The sequence below is a fragment of the Coregonus lavaretus genome (assembly GCF_964263955.1).
Source record: "Coregonus lavaretus genome assembly, chromosome: 23".
NCBI classification, from domain to species: Eukaryota; Metazoa; Chordata; class Actinopteri; order Salmoniformes; family Salmonidae; genus Coregonus; species Coregonus lavaretus.
The window spans coordinates 39150446-39168342 of record NC_140010.1 but is presented as its reverse complement, the minus strand read 5'-3'; the positions used below and the strand labels follow the sequence as shown (position 1 = coordinate 39168342).

General features: G+C 42.9%; 1 protein-coding gene across 1 annotated transcript in view; it reads left to right on the top strand.

Moving 5' to 3' along the window:
- The window catches only part of LOC311099209 (uncharacterized protein), a gene marked incomplete at both ends in the record, with an annotated part of 74763 nt that overhangs the window by 13981 nt on the left and 42885 nt on the right, over positions 1-17897 (top strand). Inside the window, 14 exons of the mRNA XM_084139890.1 lie at positions 11120-11173; positions 11354-11443; positions 11754-11798; positions 12173-12217; positions 12301-12363; positions 13016-13069; positions 13167-13193; positions 13305-13364; positions 13785-13838; positions 14047-14082; positions 14185-14232; positions 16525-16599; positions 17261-17305; positions 17688-17750. Of these exons, the coding sequence (XP_083996016.1) occupies positions 11120-11173; positions 11354-11443; positions 11754-11798; positions 12173-12217; positions 12301-12363; positions 13016-13069; positions 13167-13193; positions 13305-13364; positions 13785-13838; positions 14047-14082; positions 14185-14232; positions 16525-16599; positions 17261-17305; positions 17688-17750 (759 nt within the window). The remainder of the gene's footprint in view (positions 1-11119; positions 11174-11353; positions 11444-11753; positions 11799-12172; positions 12218-12300; positions 12364-13015; positions 13070-13166; positions 13194-13304; positions 13365-13784; positions 13839-14046; positions 14083-14184; positions 14233-16524; positions 16600-17260; positions 17306-17687; positions 17751-17897) is intronic.

The following is a 17897-nucleotide window of genomic DNA, read 5'->3' as shown; positions in this document are numbered from 1 at the left end:
CACCCGGCCAACATAGAAATAGAATAAACTAGATTCTATCCAAATCACACCCTGACCTAACCACACAGAGAATACAGGTGATCTCTAAGGTCAGGGCGTGACAGTACCCCCCCCCAATGGTGCGGACTCCGGCCGCAAAACCTGACACATTAGGGGAGGGTCTGGGTGGGCTTCCAGCCTCGGTGGCGGCTCCAGTTCCGGCTTCGGACGTGACGTAGGCAGTAAACTCCTCTCCCATCCTGCCTCCCCGTTGCACACCCGGTCCAGTCTGGACCGCGCGATGCTCCCCCTCTCAGTCCTCCCACGATGCACCAAGCCCTGTCTGGACCCTGGTGTGGGAGCCCTTGACCCTGGAGAGGGGCTGACGTCTGGTCCCAGCCCAGCAGTCCTCCCGCGATGCACCAAGTCCTGTCTGGACCCTGGTGTGGGAGACCCCGACCCTGGAGAGGGGTTGACGTCTGGTCCCGGCTCGGCAGTCTTCCCGCGATGCACCAAGTCCTGTCTGGACCCTGGTGTGGGAGACCCCGACCCTGGAGAGGGGTTGACGTCTGGTCCCGGCTCGGCAGTCCTCCCGCGATGCACCAAGTCCTGTCTGGACCCCGGTGTGGGAGACCCCGACCCTGGAGAGGGGTTGACGTCTGGCTCCGGCTCGGACCCCGGTGGAGTGGACGGCTCCAGCATAGGGGAAGAGCAGACGACCGGACCCGGACTGGGCACCGGTGAAGCGGACTGCTCTGGCACTGGAGTGGAGCAGCTGACCGGAGCTGGACTGGGCACCGGTGGAGCGGACTGCCCCGGCTCTGGTTGGGAGCAGATAACCGGAGCTGGACACTCTGGACTGCAGACCGTCGCAGGAGGCTCCGGGCCATGGACCATCACAGGAGGCTTTGTGCCATGGATCATCACTGGAGGCTTCGTGCCATGGATCATCACTGGAGGCTTCGTGCCATGGATCATCACTGGAGGCTTCGTGCCATGGATCATCACTGGAGCCCGGCAAGTGCGGGGCGCTGGCCCATGACGCACTGGGCTGTGGACACGCACCACTGGTTTGGTGCGAGGAGCAGGTACGGGGCGCACCGGGCTGGCGACACGCACCACTGGTTTAGTGCGAGGAGCAGGCACGGGCCGTACAGGACTGGAGACACGCACCATTGGTTTGGTGCGAGGAGCAGGCACGGGCCGTACCGGTCTGTGAAGGCGCACTGGCGGCACAGTGCGTAAAGCCGGCGCATAGCCTGGTGCCTGCACGGTCATACGCTCCTCAAAGCGAGTGCGGGGAGTTGGCTCTGCTAAACCTGGCTCCGCCAGCCTCTGCTCTAAGGCCTGAGCTCTCTGCTGCTGGAGGGTTAACTCCTCTATCAGCTCCTCCTGTTGCCTGGCCAGCTCCTCTCTCCGTGCATCCACTGACTCCTTCTCCCTGTGGGCCTCCTGCAGCGCCTCCCTCTGAAGGGAGCTCTCCTGCTCTCTCTTAGCTAACAGCCCCCGTAAGGTAGTTATCTCCTCTCTGAGTGCTGAGCTGCATGTCCTGGAGGACCTCTATAATAGATGCCTCCTCTTCCTTCACAGTCAGCCCTTTCAGGGCCTCCTTTTGCTCCATGTGCCCCCCCCAAAATAGTTTTATTGGGGCTGCCTCTCGTGCTTCCTTCGCGGTCGGCACCGTCAGCGTTGATCCTCTCCTGCGTGGGCTTCTTCCTTCACCCAGGGTCCTTTACCGGCTAATATCTCCTCCCATGTCCAAAATGTCTCCCCCGTGCAGCGTGGTATGCGTACATAGTCGTTTATTTTAAGAAACACCGACAAAATAACAAAAACAACTGAACGTGAAGTTCTAAAGGCTAACAGCAACAAGCTTAAACAGAAACAAGATCCCACAACATAGGTAGGCAAAATGGCTGCCTAAGTATGATCCCCAATCAGAGACAAGGATCGACAGCTGCCTCTGATTGGGAACCACACCCGGCCAACATAGAAATAGAATACACTAGATTCTATCCAAATCACACCCTGACCTAACCAAACAGAGAATACAGGTGATCTCTAAGGTCAGGGCGTGACATGTGTTTTTCACAATGCCTGTACTGGCGGCAGTAATAGCTTTCCATATATTTCTCATGCAACAAATACATACTTACCATATGGGCAACAAATGAGAACAGAAGAACAACAATGCCCGTAATGTACCCATCCTCTGGCTGTGGTTCAATGTGGAGTAGTACTGAAGCAAGACTTTCATTCCATAGCAGTTTGACATGTAACGGTCGCATTTCCTTCACTCACTCATTACCAGTGGAAGCATTGTAGCTAGAACAATTAAAACCACTGTTCTGAACTAATATTAATACAAAATGTTTTAGGTCCATACACAGATCGGCTACATAGCTACAAATCCATACCATACAGCTCATTTTATCCTCCACTACACAATCAGCAAGAAAAGAGTAAGCTACTGCTATGTTACCTGCGTTGGAAAATATATTAAATCTCTAACGTTGGGTTACTACAACAAAGAACAATGACAAGTGATGTAGTTAGATGTATTTTTATTTTTATGAACAACAAGGCAATCTTGCAAGATTGTACATTCAATTTGCAGTAAATGCTTTAGCTAGATTCTTTACATCCACTGTGTTTCATAAGATGACAGCCTGGTTTGCTCAGGAGTCCCTAATACATTAAACAACACGTATGACAATTCATACAAATGTCGAACGCCCATATAGCAAGCTAAATATATAGCTAGTTGGCTAACGTTAGCTAGCCAGCTATCTTGTTAAATAGCGCTTTTCGTAAATTAACTTTATGCCCCCCCCCCAAAAAAAAAGCATAATCGTTTTTCTCTACGTTAACTAACATATTCCTCTCAACTGTAAATTTTGGGCATGATTCGTTATGAAGTTGTATTAGTTAAATTTGTTTCCATCCTAGTATTGTTGTCAGCCATCTTCCTGAAGCAACTTTAGAGCCTTGGGTCACAGGGCTTTATGGGAGTTTTGTATAACCACTCGACAGGAAGGCTGCATGTCGATTCAATAGTGTGCAACTGCATCCCGCAATTCAGGGCGTTCCTGCATCATGTGGGCATTCCTGCAGTGTCCTTCGCTCCCGCTAGCCGAACACCTGCCATCGTTAACAAAACTGCGGGAAAACAGTGCCCGACAGGCGGGGGCAAAGGATACTACTCCGGTACACAGCATGCGGAAGGCGGGGCGACACTGTGCTAGCGACACTGTGTGCTTGCTAGCTAGCATACATGTCGCCCTCGCCTGATGTGTACCAGAGTCCTCCTTAGGACTAGCTGGCTAAGCTAGCACACAGTGCCTCCTGAACATCTGCCCTTGCCGTTGTTAACAGAACTGCGGGAAAACAGTGGCCGACAGGCAAGGGCGAAGGATACTCTACCGGTGTGTACTAGCTATAGCTAGCTATCGTGTCGCCCCTCCACTTCTTCTTCTGTGGAGTTTTATCAACGGTTGGCATCCAACATTATGGTGCATTGCAGCCATCTACTGTACCATGTACCCCTGCCTCCTGCCCATGTACTGGAGTCATAGCTTAAAAATTGACCAGTAGAAGGATAATGTGTATATAGAAGTATGCAGATGCAGGAATGCCCACATGCAGGAAACTCGCGCAAAACTGATGGGGCGGGCTAAAGGCCTCTGTATACATAGGTTTGGTTTCCTCCTAGCAGAACTCGGCTAGGCGAAGTGGACGTCTGTGCTCACATATTCATTTTAAAATAACTTAATTTGAAAAACATGAAAAAAGATGTTGGTCCTTCTTGAGACGCCGTACGCAGCCACATACAGTAACACTTCCTCAAAATAGTCAGAATCAATCTAAGATAAATCAAGAAATCTGTCATTAATATTTACGTTTTTGCCAAGGAGGTCTTAGTCGCGCAATTTTCCATAGAAGTAAGATGTTTGGTGCAGTATTTCTCAAGTGAAAGAATGTGCATAAACTAGTTGTATTTGAATGACCACACAATTCATTGAAAAATCCCTACTGTTGACCAATCACAGATGAAGGGTGTATGTGTTTATGCCTCAAATGTTTTGTGTACTCGAACAGCTGGAAAAAAAAAACCTGCCAAACACCAAAACAAACAAAGTCACAAATGTTAGGTAAACTTTAGGGGAGTGTTAAGGGGGAGTCTCGGACCACCTGTCTCAAAGCCAGCCTTTACCCCCCCAAGCCACAAGACTGTTTCAACAGCTGAACCCTGGGCTGCCTACTGCACCCTAATACACACTTACTATTTATTCCTATTCTGTACACACTGAACTTACTTTTGTCTACCAGACCAATGCAATAGTTATGTCACCTAACTGCACTACTAATGTATATACTTTCATATAATTCGATGCTGCGACTGTAGTGTACCTTATTCCACTCACTATGCACATGGGCGAACAAAGTCCATACTTTATCCCTAAAAGCTATTTTCTTTTTAATCTTATTTTTTAAAATCTGCATGCCTCTTGTATTTGATTTATTATTTTTATTACTATGTTATATATATATATATATATATATATATATATATATATATATATATATATATATATATATATATATATATATATATATATATATATATACAATGTTTTTATTAACTTTTATTTATTCGGTTGAGCCCAATTGAGACCAGGGTCTAATTTTCATTTTTTTTGTTCCCTGACTTTGCTGATATCTACTTTAATTTAGGAAATGTTTTACTGTGATATGTTGTTGTCCAACCTAGCTATCTTAAGATGAATGCACTAACTGTAAGTCGCTCTGAATAAGAGCATCTGCTAAATGACAAAACATAAATGTCAATTAAAGTAAATCAAAACAATTGCACACCTTGGTGAACTCATTTATCATCAGGGTTTTAAACTGCCCTGGTGGCACCAGGGAATCCAAATGTAATGAAATGTGTAAGTGATTCCAAAAATGTGGAGCGTTAAAACTAAAAGCTGATGTATTTACTGTAGTTCGGTGGAGACCCAAGGACTCAAGAGTTAACCAACCCTGTGAATGGGTTTGGTATCTCATGTTTTTATACTTTAACAACGAAGTTAAGTCGGAAGCTTGTATAGTAGAGCTTTGTAAACCAAAATGGACTAATGAAGTGATCTACGGGACTTTAATGAGGACCAGCCAACCTTTTAATACAGGATGCAGTGGTGAGTATTAGAACTGTCACCTGTGATAAAGCGAAGGGTGTTATGGTAGATGGCATCCAGAAGTTTAAGAGTAGTGGCTGCTGCAATCTGGTAAATGGTGTCACCATAGTCAAGTTGACTGTACAATCTACATCCTGCTATTTAGGGAGAGGCAAGATCTAGTTTACGAACAATGCCTTTTCCAGCATGATGGAGCACCTTGCCATAAGGAAAAAGTGATAACTAAGTGGCTCGGGGAACAAAACATCGACATTTTCGTCCCATGGCCAGGAAACTCCCCAGACCTTAATCCTGTTGAGAACTTGTGGTCAATCCTCAAGAGGCGGGTGGACAAACAAAAACCCACAAATTCTGACAAACTCCAAGCATTGATAATGCAAGAATGGGCTGCCATCAGTCAGGATGTGGCCCAGAAGTTAATTGACAGCATGCCAGGGTGGATTGCAGAGTTCTTGAAAAAGAAGTGTCAACACTGCAAATATTGACTCTTTGCATAGACTTAATGTAATTGTCAATAAAAGCCTTTGACACTTATGGAATGCTTGTAATTATACTTCAGTATACCATAGTAACATCTGACATAAATATCTAAAAACACTGAAGCAGAAAACTTTGAAGACCAATACTTGTGTCATTCTCAAAACTTTTGACCACGACAAGGTCACTTATTTGATTGCCTTCCTATGTTACTTATTTGATTAAGGAACATTGTGAGAGAAGCCTGCAAGTACATGACAATAACATTTGATTTGACTGGATTTGGATTTGTGACCAGGACTGACCCTGGTTATATATTTTGCACACACAGAAATGTACAGTACTTTTCCACAAACCTTTTTCAAATAGCATCCGATGTATTTTAAATAATAATCAATAAATATATGAAAGTAAGTGGTGATAGGGACTGGCAGCTGTAGTGTCGCCTGTCTCGAGAAGCGCGGGTGGGCTGTGTGGGGTAAAACGCCACGTGAATGGCAGGAGCAAGGCTGCCGTTTGACATAGCGGCCTTTGGCGGGTGCCATGTGAATGAAAAAAGCTGTCGCACAGCGCTCGAGTGCTCATTGCTAACTGGGTCGCTGTTCACTGTTTGTTGTGATCTGGTAGGTCCCTGAAAACTATGAGCCAAATGTCTGCAAATAAGTCCACAATTTTACAATGTATTGAGAGAGATTTTGTCCTAATTTATGTGTACTGACTGTTATTAACTACAGCTAATAAAAGAAAGATAATTGCATTGCATGAGAGCTGCATGTGTATATGTGCCGGCATCTTTGCATCCCATAGGACAGTCCATCCTGGTTGTAATGTTGACACAACACCAGAGACACCATCTTTGACAACTCTGGTCCTGCCATGCATGCAAAGCTAGTATCCTCTTTGATAACTGGTATACCTTACTATCTAACTTAGCTAGCTCATTAAACAGTATTTACTTTGCAATTTCTGCATGATGCCACTTATTACAGCCTTGAATCTCATAGGGAGTTTGACGTGACTGTTAGCTTTTGCTAGCGGTTGTTGGCTAAAATCCACATAGAACCCTCAAGTTTCTTTGCCTTCACTGGGTTTATATACAGTATATAGAACCGTTTTTAGTAGGTTCTATATAGGTTATTTTACCTCGTCCAATGAACCAAGAGGTTCCCAAAGAACCCTTTTTTTTCTTAATGTATTTTATGAAGCCTTCATAAGCTCTTTATAAAGCCTACATAGATTTTAATAAATCATTTGTAAGTTAATGTCATATAAGGATGTGGAAAAGAACCAGTTGAGACATGTCACCCTATGACATTATAAATGATTTGTGAAGCTAGGTCTTAAATGTTTATGTAGACTTTAATAATCCTTTACAAGATATACTGCATTCAAAGTGTGACCCTCTGAACTAATATTCGGAAGTTGGACGGTGGCCAAGAATATTCAGGTGTTTGTCAATCAATTGCTGTCATTCTTATTTATGGATAGTACAACACCTGTCAAAGAAAGTCAAATGATTTAGTGATAGATTTGAAATATACATTTGACCATAGCTCTAGAAAAACATTTACAGTATAGAGGCTGGCAATGTTTGGAGTGGATATCTGACGTAACTGACTTAACTTTACTTCTCAGTAAATGTCCTTTCATGTAAAGTATGTCAGTGTCTCACAAACATGCAGTCTGCTAAAAAGCTATTAAAGATGAACACACTGTACTTAATGTCTTAATCTGGCCTACTTAAGGGGGTTTGATACACCGCTGGTTCACAGTGTTTGCATTGATTTGCAAACAGCATCAATCATGTGGATGGGCCGGTAAACAGATGTGTGCGAGTCCCAGTGTTTTTGTTTGTGGTGCCGTAACTGCATTAGGACTTGAGGGTTTACACCTTTCCGTACTAAGTCAAGTTTGAGGAGGTAGATGAGTGCATTTTGGGGACGCAGGGTGGAGGATGGTGTGTGTTTAGTCTTGAGTATAGGGACACTTAGGTTGTCCATTTGAAGGGATCAGGGAAACTCAGGACAGGATATGTGGAAAAGTGGAGGGGAAATGAGTGAGGACAGCAAGTACAAGCTTAGATGGCTCAGTTAGTTGATGCACAATGCTGTGTCACTACCACACTGTAAAAAAAAAATATATATCCTGTAATTGTCATGATAAATGACTGTATAATCAAGTAACTTACTGTATAAACCTAATACAGTTGATTACCGTAAATTACATTGCGTTGTGAGAAATTTAACAGCCGGGAAATATTAGATGTATTTTAGACATTACCGTTAAAAATGCTATGTAAAACACAGTAGCAGTTCACTTATTGTATTTGTGAATATTCAAAATGATTAATTGATTCATCTTATGCTACACAAAGATAAATAATTTTAAATAAATAAATAAATTTTTGCACCTTATACTGAAATGGTTGTTCCAGTTTTTAAGTGGCTTAGGTAGTCACCTCACAAAGTTCCTGACCCTGGCAGTCATTCCGACTGCAGGTTGCAGGTGAATATATTCAAACTGTTGGATATCCTAACTCTGACTGGTTTCCAAAACACATCACTTTGCAAGACCGCATAATGTGACTTGTAGGTAGGGTTGCAAAATGTTGGTACCTTTCCCAAAATTCCCAGGTTTTCCAGAAATTCCAGTTGGAAGATTCCTCCAGGATTTCTGTAAACCATGATTTTCAGGCAACTGTATAAGAGTAAAACTAGGCCCTCAAAATAAGGCCTTATGAATACGTATTGTGTTTATAACATATATTTTTTATGAAATTCGCTTAGGATCTCACTTGGTGAAAGCTACAGGACTGAACATGGATGAATGCAACAACCATGTCTCTTTTACTTTTTACATACAGTCATGGGTGGTACTACAATTTATTTGAAAGACGAGGCACTCTGGGAAATATGCAAATAAAGCTTTACAGTAAGAATATGTTACCTTAAAATGTCTACAGTAGCATTATTGGTACTGTAAATCAATTAGAGTAGCAACATTATTAGATAACGTAAAGTATGGTAACATACTTTGGTTACCCATAACCCTGGCGTCATACACTAAGCTGAATTGTTGTTGTTTAGCTGCTGGGTCATTCCACCGCAAAAAGCACAAGAAAGAGGATTTTGAGACCCACAATCTCATATTGTTCTGAAATCATTTCTGTTAGAAACTGATGAGATTAGCATTCCTTCAACATTACTTTTTTGAAATATAATTTGATCTCTGAGAAATAGGCTTTATTTTTTTAACGCTTTGGTACTATTTTCACAAGTATGTGGTACATTTTCAAAACTGTTAGTACAAAACTCGAAGCTGGTAACACTTGTAACGCAGCCGGTCTTACGTTCAAAACCTTTTCATTGTACATTAATTTTGTTTGTGGACATCTCTCACCACGCAACCATAGATCCAAAGTAAGTTTACTGTGAAATGAGTACATTGGTTTAATCACCAAAACACCACTTAATGATATCTTCTCAATTCAGTTCTTCAAACAACCAATTTATCCAATAGCAAAAAAATTAAGAACATGTTTCAAAATTGCCCTTTGAATGTAGTATGCTAAAGTACTGTAAAGTAAAGTACATTACACTGTTTTCACATTAGGCAATACACTTGCACTATCCATAAAATTTACTGAACATTACATTTCCATAATTTCTATCCCATGTGTGATCATTGAAGACATCTTTCACAATGTAATCAAATGGAAGAAGAAATGTTTAGCGGGCACTAGTTTGCATCAAGCCTGTCTTGAGCATTTGGCCATAGGTTCTCATTCAAATCGCTGTAAATATCCTCACTGTTCATCCACCAGGGGAAAAACCTTTTGGCATGGCGAATCCAAGCCTGACATACAGTAGGTCTGAATTGAAATCATTGCATGCCTCATCCATGGCCTAAAGGAGGGTGGTACACTCATGGGGATGGCTATCATACATCTTCCACCTGGATTGTAATCGTGTATTGTATTTTATTGTACTTATGTATTGTAGTGGTCCTGTATGTGGCTCAGTTGATAAGAGCATGGCACTAGCAACAGCAGAGTTGTGGGTCTGAATGGCTGTCACATTCCAAAATGTGTGGACTGTTGTCACTTTGGATAAAAGTGTCTGTACGTAAATGGCATATATTCCGGTATTGGCCAATGCAATTTTAGTAAAGCAGGGTGACCCCCCCCCCCCCATTGGTTTTCTTACCCTGTAAGCAGTCTATTGACCAGGTATGGCAGCAACCCAAATGTATTTTAGGTGAACTATCCCTTTAACAATGGGGAGGGGTGTCAGAATCTGGTAATATCAGGATGTAAGATGGGACATAAACTCAACTCAACTTGAATTACTAATTTCTCTGAACGGGGGGGAAACATCACCAAATTCACTGAGAATACATATCACATTAATTTACTGTTCTCATTCTCACAGATAATTTGAAGAGCTAACAAACAACTACATTTGTGAGAAATAAAAGTTTTGGTTTATTGGATTCCATTTAAGAGTTTTCTGCCATTTTTAAATGAGCACTCCATGTGTTCATGCGTCTGGTTTCTCTGTTCTGTCGCCTGGGCAGGTGAAGAAGCCGGATGTGGAGGTCCTGGGCTGGCGTGGTTACATGTGGTCTGCGGTTGTGAGGCCGGTTGGACGTACTCGCAAATTCTCTAAAATGACGTTGGAGGAGGCTTATGGTAGTGAAATGAACATTCAGTTCTCTGGCAACCGCGCTGGTGGACATTTCTGCAGTCAGCATGCCAATTGCACGCGCCCTCAAAACTTGAGACATCTGTGGCATTGTGTTGTGTGACAAAACTGCACATTTTAGTGGCCTTTTATTGTCCCCAGCACAAGGTGCACCTGTGTAATGATCACGCTGTTTAATCAGTGTCTTTATATGCCACACCTGTCAGTTTGATGGATTATCTTGGCAAAGGAGAAATGGTCACTAACAGGGATGTAAACAAATTTGTGCACAATTTGAGATAAATCATATTTTTGTGCATATGGAACATTTCTGGGGTCTTTTATTTCAGCTCATGAAACATGGGACCAACACTTTACATGTTGCATGTATATTGTTGTTCAGTATATATGGAAATTGCCTGATTCAGAAGCTTTTTCTTTTAGCGGTTGCCAGTGGATTGTTAGTGTACTATGCCTATTTGATATATGTTATTGTATTATGTTTCACCGTTGAATCACCAAGAACTGTAAATCTACACACTGAGCACTTCAACCTGCCTTACTTCTGCTGATTTCCCGCCCCTATGACCACTACAAGGCCCCTAGGCTATTTTACTTCAACTTGAGAGAAACATACCAACCGAATCTTAACTTGACATTGTAGGCTACACAAACGTTTTACATGTACAATAAATTGAGGACAGTGTTTCTGTGCTGCCCCCCCCCCCCCCCCCCCCAAAAAAAACGTCAGCTATAATGAGTGTGTGCTGTTTTTTGTTCTAGTGTGTGTGTACTGGGAAGTCGAGGTGTCACTGTGAAGGAGTCCAAGGCAATAAGGTAAGCAGACCACCAGCCAAGGCCTTGGGAGGAACTGTTGCCATCCTTTTTCTCATCACACTGTTAAATATTCTACACAACATGCTTTACAGTTATTCTATTTTCTCTCCCTGCCTTCTGTCTATTTCTGTTTCTGTTTTTATCTCCGTCTCTCTCGCTCTCTTTCCCTCACACACACAGGGAGAAAAGGGTTACGCAGGAGAGAATGGTCCACCTGGGTTGGTTGGCTATCCAGGCTCAGAGGGTCAGCGGGGATCAATGGGACTAAAGGTACTTTCCTTACCTGCACCATGCTCAAGATATAAATTGCCTTTAACAGGGTATTATACAGGGCCCGTATTCATAAAGCGTCTAAAATGAGTGCTGATCTAGGATTAGTTTGGCCTTTTATAAACGATTATATGGACAGAGGGGACCTGATCTTTGATTAGCACAGTTAGCAATTTAAACTAAGTCAACACATTACTAAATTGTCCAAGATTTTGATACAGTTAGGTTCTCAAGGCTAGTACACTGCTAAGGTTGCACATTCAATACCTGCGAAAAGAAGCATAACTGAATCATTGATTGTCTTTCCCAGGGGGATGTGGGCCCTCATGGACCTCCAGGACAATATGGCAATCGAGTAACTTTCCACAATACAATGTCTGAGTTTGTGTGCTGTGTAATGTGTGCTGTGTAATGTGTGCTGTGTAATGTGTGCTGTGTAATGTGTGCGGTGTAATGTGTGCTGTGTAATGTGTGCTGTGTAATGTGTGCTGTGTAATGTGTGCTGTGTAATGTGTGCGGTGTAATGTGTGCGGTGTAATGTGTGCGGTGTAATGTGTGCGGTGTAATGTGTGCTGTGTAATGTGTGCGGTGTAATGTGTGCGGTGTAATGTGTGTGTGTAATGTGTGTGTGTAATGCGTGTGTGCGTGCATGTGTTTTTCTATTTATTTATTTATTTATTTTGTTTAATCCTGCAGTTCTTAAGACTACAATCATTTTTATTTCTTCAGGGACCTGAGGGTAAAGAAGGATTTGCTGGGACACCAGGTCTACCGGTAAGTGTGTGTGTGTGTGTGTGTGTGTGTGTGTGTGTGTGCGTGTGTTCATCAGTGTAATATTTGCCTAACTGTTACTCTAGGGCATCCCAGGCCTTCAAGGACCAATGGGCCAACAAGGTGTCCCAGGATGCAATGGAACAGAGGTGCAGTAACAGTGGCGATTGTCACCATATTCTCTCTATGTGAACCTCTCTGACAAAAGGTAGCACACCAAGCTAGATATGTATGCAGTCTTTCTATGCAGATGTGGACAGTTTCACGATTATAGTCACACACTATAACTACTGTAGACAGCAGTATTAGTAGTGTGTATCACTACTGTTTATCATCATATAGTATCACAATCATGACATATAATGAGACACCCAAAGTGTGTTTCAAATGGCACCCTATTCCCTATATAGTGCACTACGGAGCCCTAGGTTTCCTCGGCAGAAGTTGTGCACTAAATAGGGAATAGTGTGGCATTTGGGATGCAGGGCCACAGTCATTTTGCATGGCTACCCAGACTCCTTGCTCCAGTCAAACGCTAGGACGTTATTTTATTCTCCACAATCAGTCTGGATCTGAGTATTGCCCCGGACCTTCATCATTAGCTTTGATACTGTGATTGGTTAGAGACCATCCAATCGCTGATGACTTTGTTTTGTACCACGCCCCTCGTCACCACAAATGACTTCAATGATGGCAGTGTCAGACTAAAATATGTAGCGAACGACAGCGCAGCGGAATAATTTAGTGTGAGTCGTCAGGCTAGCAGTCATTCTAACTGGTGCTAACAATGTGTCTTTACAGGGGGAGAGGGGACCCATTGGTCCACCTGGTCCCCATGGCAGTGCTGGATTAAGAGTAAGCTGGATACATACACATCTTTACTTGTGTGTTTCACTACTGTCTGTCAAAGTCCAGTTTTTACTGTAACGTTCATATTTATTTTCTTTTACAGGGTCCACCTGGAGCATCTGGACCAAAGGTAATCTCCCCACCTCTTCCTCCTTCTCCTGCTCATACCTTCATCATCATCCATCATCATCCATCATCATCATCATTAAAATAATCAGCAGAATTAAAATGTTCTGTGCAGGGTGAATCCCAAACAATTGGAATAGGACGGCCTGGACCCAGAGGAAGGGACGGTGACCAGGTAGCCAGCAGCATCCCATAATATAGCATCACTCATTGTTCTCCTTCTCTCTGTCCCTCCTCAAACTCCAGTTCCATACGCTGCTTCTCTTTTACCCTCCATCTCCTCTCCTCTATGTCTCCTTCTTCTGTATGTTCTCATCCTTTTCCTCCATCCAAAATGGACCCCTACTTCCTGCACTTGAGCTGGATCAAGGAGAAGTTTTATTCGCCAAGCAAGCAGTGTGACGTCCTTTACATTAGCGATATGGATTCCCTTGCCTACTGATAGGCTAGATGAAATGTTTGCCATGCTTACACTTATCAAATCCTCTGCCATCCATTAGTGCATTATGGGCTGGGGGCATTTGGGACTGGGCATGTCACTTCTTTTTTTAAATCAGCGATAGGCATTAACCCATCTCTCTGTGGTGTCTTACAGGGTATCTCTGGGCCACCGGGAACACCAGGGGAAGATGGACCTCGTGGGGTTGAGGTGAGTTAATTGTTTTGTATGGACTGAGCTTGGCTATGCTACACATACCTTACGCTATATAAATGTAGCAACATGTTCTTTATTAGGTTTTTCACAGATATACCATTGGGTTGTATCACATTGAGGTGCAATACATAATACTTATTTGTTGTAACATACTGTGTGTAGTTATGTCTTGTTGTGCCTTATTGTTACTCTCTTTATCAAGGGGTTGCTAGGCCTACCCGGGGCCCCAGGATTAAAGGTAATATGTTACTGTGTGTGTGTGCTAACATTATGACATTGGGCTATTTGAGGTCAATGGAAGGTGGCTCAGCTGTGCTGTAACTGTTGACCTTTTCTGTAGGGTCAAGAGGGACGTAGCTCTAGTATCCCTGGCCCTCAGGGTGCAAAGGTAAAGAAACTCCTTCATTCTAACTCATCATTTTGCTCCATTCATCCTATGTATAACTCTCCTACATCTCCTAGTCCTCAGATCTCCATTAGCTGAATCTCTCAATTGGAATACTTGAAATCATGCTTACGTTTAATGCTTGATTATATCTCACATATGTTTCTCTTATGCTAAAACTCATACCCATACATATAATTTCTACCTATACAGAATCCAGTTACTTCAGTAAAAGGCCTTTTAAATGGTGGCACTGAATGGCTTTTAGAGTAGGCTATGTTTTGTAGTTATTAAGACATGGCCACCTCTGCACTGCCGCTGTGTGGCCAGTCTGTGGAGCTGCAGTTGAAATATGAAGGCGAGAACTCATTCAAGGGTTTTTCTTTATTTTTACTATTTTCTACATTGTAGATTAATAATGAAGTCATCAAAACTATAAATAACACACATGGAATCATGTAGTAACCAAACAAATCACAATATATTTTAGATTCTTCAAAGTAGCCACCCTTTGCTTTGATGACAGCTTTGCACACTCTTGGCATTCTCTCAACCAGCTTCATGAGGAATGATTCCCACATATGCTGAGCACTTGTTGGCTGCTTTTCCTCCACTCCGCGGTCCAACTCATCCCAAACCATCTCAATTGGGTTGAGGTTGGGTGATTGTGGAGGCCAGGTCATCTGATGCAGCACTCCATCACACACCTGGAGGTGTGTTTTGGGTCATTGTCCTGTTGGAAAACAAATGATCGTCCCACAAAGCGCAAACCAGGTGGGATGGCGTATCGCTGCAGAATGCTGTGGTAGCGATGCTGGTTAAGTGTGCCTTGAATTCTAAATAGATCACCGACAGTGTCACCAGCAAAGCACCCCCACACCATCACACCACCTCCTCCATGCTTCACGGTGGGAACCACACATGCGGAGATCATCCGTTCACCTACTCTGCGTCTCACAAAGACACAGCGGTTGGAACCAAAAATCTCATATTTGGACTCATCAAACCAAAGGACAGATTTCCACCGGTCTAATGTCCATTGCTCGTGTTTCTTGGCCCAAGCAAGTCTCTTCTTCTTATTGGTGTGGTTTCTTTGCAACAATTTGACCATGAAGGCCTGATTCACGCAGTCTCCTCTGAACAGTTGATGTTGAGATGTGTCTGTTACTTGAACTCTGTGAAGCATTTATTTTGGCTGCAATTTCTGAGGCTGGTAACTCTAATGAACTTATCCTCTGCAGCAGAGATAACTCTGGGTCTTCCTTTCCTATGGCGGTCCTCATGAGAGCCAGTTTCATCATAGTGCTTGATGTTTTTTGCGACTGCACTTGAAGAAACTTTTAAAAGTTCTTGAAATGTTCCGTATTGACTGACCTTCATGTCTTAAAATAATGATGGACTGTTGTTTTCTCTTTGCTTATTTGAGCTGTTCTTGCCATAATATGGACTTGGTCTTTTACCAAATAGGGCTATCTTCTATATACCACCCCTACCTTGTCACAACACAACTGATTAGCTCAAACGCATTAAGAAGGAAAGAAATTCCACAAATTAACTTTTAAGAAGGCACACCTGTTAATTGAAATGCATTCCAGGTGACTACCTCATGAAGCTGGTTGAGAGAAGGCCAAGAGTGTGCAAAGCTGTCATCAAGGCAAAGGGTGGCTATTTGAAGAATCTCAAATCTCAAATATATTATTATATTATATTTGTTTAACACTTTTTTTGGTTACTACATGATTCCATATGTGTTATTTCATAGTTTTTTATGTCTTCACTATTATTCTACAATGTAGAAAATAGTAAAAATAAAGAAAAACCCTGGAATGAGTAGGTGTGTCCAAACTTTTGACTGGTACTGTATAATGTAAATGTGTGTTCATGTTTGTGATTACCGGTATCTGTAATACTAACCCTGCTGTCCTCTTGGACTAGGTTTCTCTCATTCATGAGATTTGATCGCAATGACTAGATCATCCTAGCATCCTAACATCACTTTCATATATGTGTAGCACATGGGGATGTGGAACTACTCCTCAGCCTGAAGTGTACAGCTTGCATCGACTCATTAGCTTGCTTTTGAGGTGGCACGATAGGCTAAGACGCTTGAGGGAGGACGGTCACGTGTGTTTGTGAGGCAGAGGTCCCGAGTTCGCGCCAGGAATGGGCCAAAATGGAAGGAGATGGTACTCGCTAAGCAAGCAGTGTGACGTCCTTTACACATACAGGTGGATTAAATTTGAATTCTATTCCAACTACAGGATATATGTGTGACTGGTTCCATTTCTCTTCTAGGGACACCAAGGGCCCCCTGGAGTCCCGGGACCGAAAGGGATCAAACTATACGCCCACGCTCCCTTCGAATTGAAGGTACAGTCACGCCAAGTCAGACCTGGGTTCAAATACTATTTGAAGTCTTTAAACTACTTTGAGCATTTGCTTTAGCCTGCTTGGAGTGCCAAGTGGGTGGGGTTTGGACTTTTCTGTTGGTTTCATTGCAACAGGCAAGTTCAATAGAGCACAGCTAAAGTTTTACCATAATCTCGGTTAACCCAGATCTAAAGTATTGCGTAATTGGTCAGATGCTCGATTAAGTTTTGGGTCCTTACATGTTAAGAGAAGAGATGAAACGAGGATCGGAGCTGGAATGAAGAGCTCCAACATCTCTCTTTGCAAGTTACGGGCAAGTCTATGTCCCCTCCCCTTCAGAATTTCATAAGATGCTAACACCTGCGAAATCGGGATTTGTCCAAAGCACAGGACAGATCTATGGTACCATTTATGTTTACGTAGTCTGTCCACGAGAGATTACCAATACCACAACGTGACCTTTTTAATGCCCGCAACTGTGACCTGATAATAATCATTAAGAGATTAAGATGATCATTACTGTTATTAATCAATAAATACTGTGATGTGGGTGTGGAGTAAAATCTACCCTTTAAAGAAATCTGTGACCTTTGACCAATCTGAAAACCTCACTGATTGGTGTGATGGGAGGTCAGCTGACCCTTGTCTTTTCTCTCTGCAGGGAGAGATTGGTGACCTGGGTGAGAAGGGCTGTAACGGTTTACCTGTAAGTAATCTCCTTGTTTCCCACTCCTCATACATATCTAGCCTTTAATCATCTACGGTATGTTTTATGGGCAGAATCAAGTTACATTTGATTTGACAGGGTCGTATGACATGCATATGACAGTGTCGTTTCACTATGACATTTTAGTCTACCATATGACACCCCCTGACGTAGGAAGGTTGCTGTCCATGGGTGTTACGTCAGTACAGTTGTAATGCAAACCGCTACCTCTGTCGTGACATGTTATAATTCCGTTATGTTCAGGTCATAGTGATGCTATCATATAGTGTTACCTGGAATCCTGGCTTGAGATTCAGAAGTTGAACAGGCAATTAGATGAACTGTTCTGTCCTGACGTCTATCTGTGTCTGTCTGCCCTCAGGGTTATGCTGGCCACATCAACTTTAAAGGAGCAAAAGGGGACAAGGGGGACCTTGGTACTGAGGTATAACACTGACTCCACATATGGTATAAATGTAATATGAGCATTATGCCATTATACTGTATAAGTGACTGACATATGTGACGTTATGACTCTTACGGTTATGATGATGACAGTGATGGGAGGATTTCATGCCTCTGAGCAGTGTGA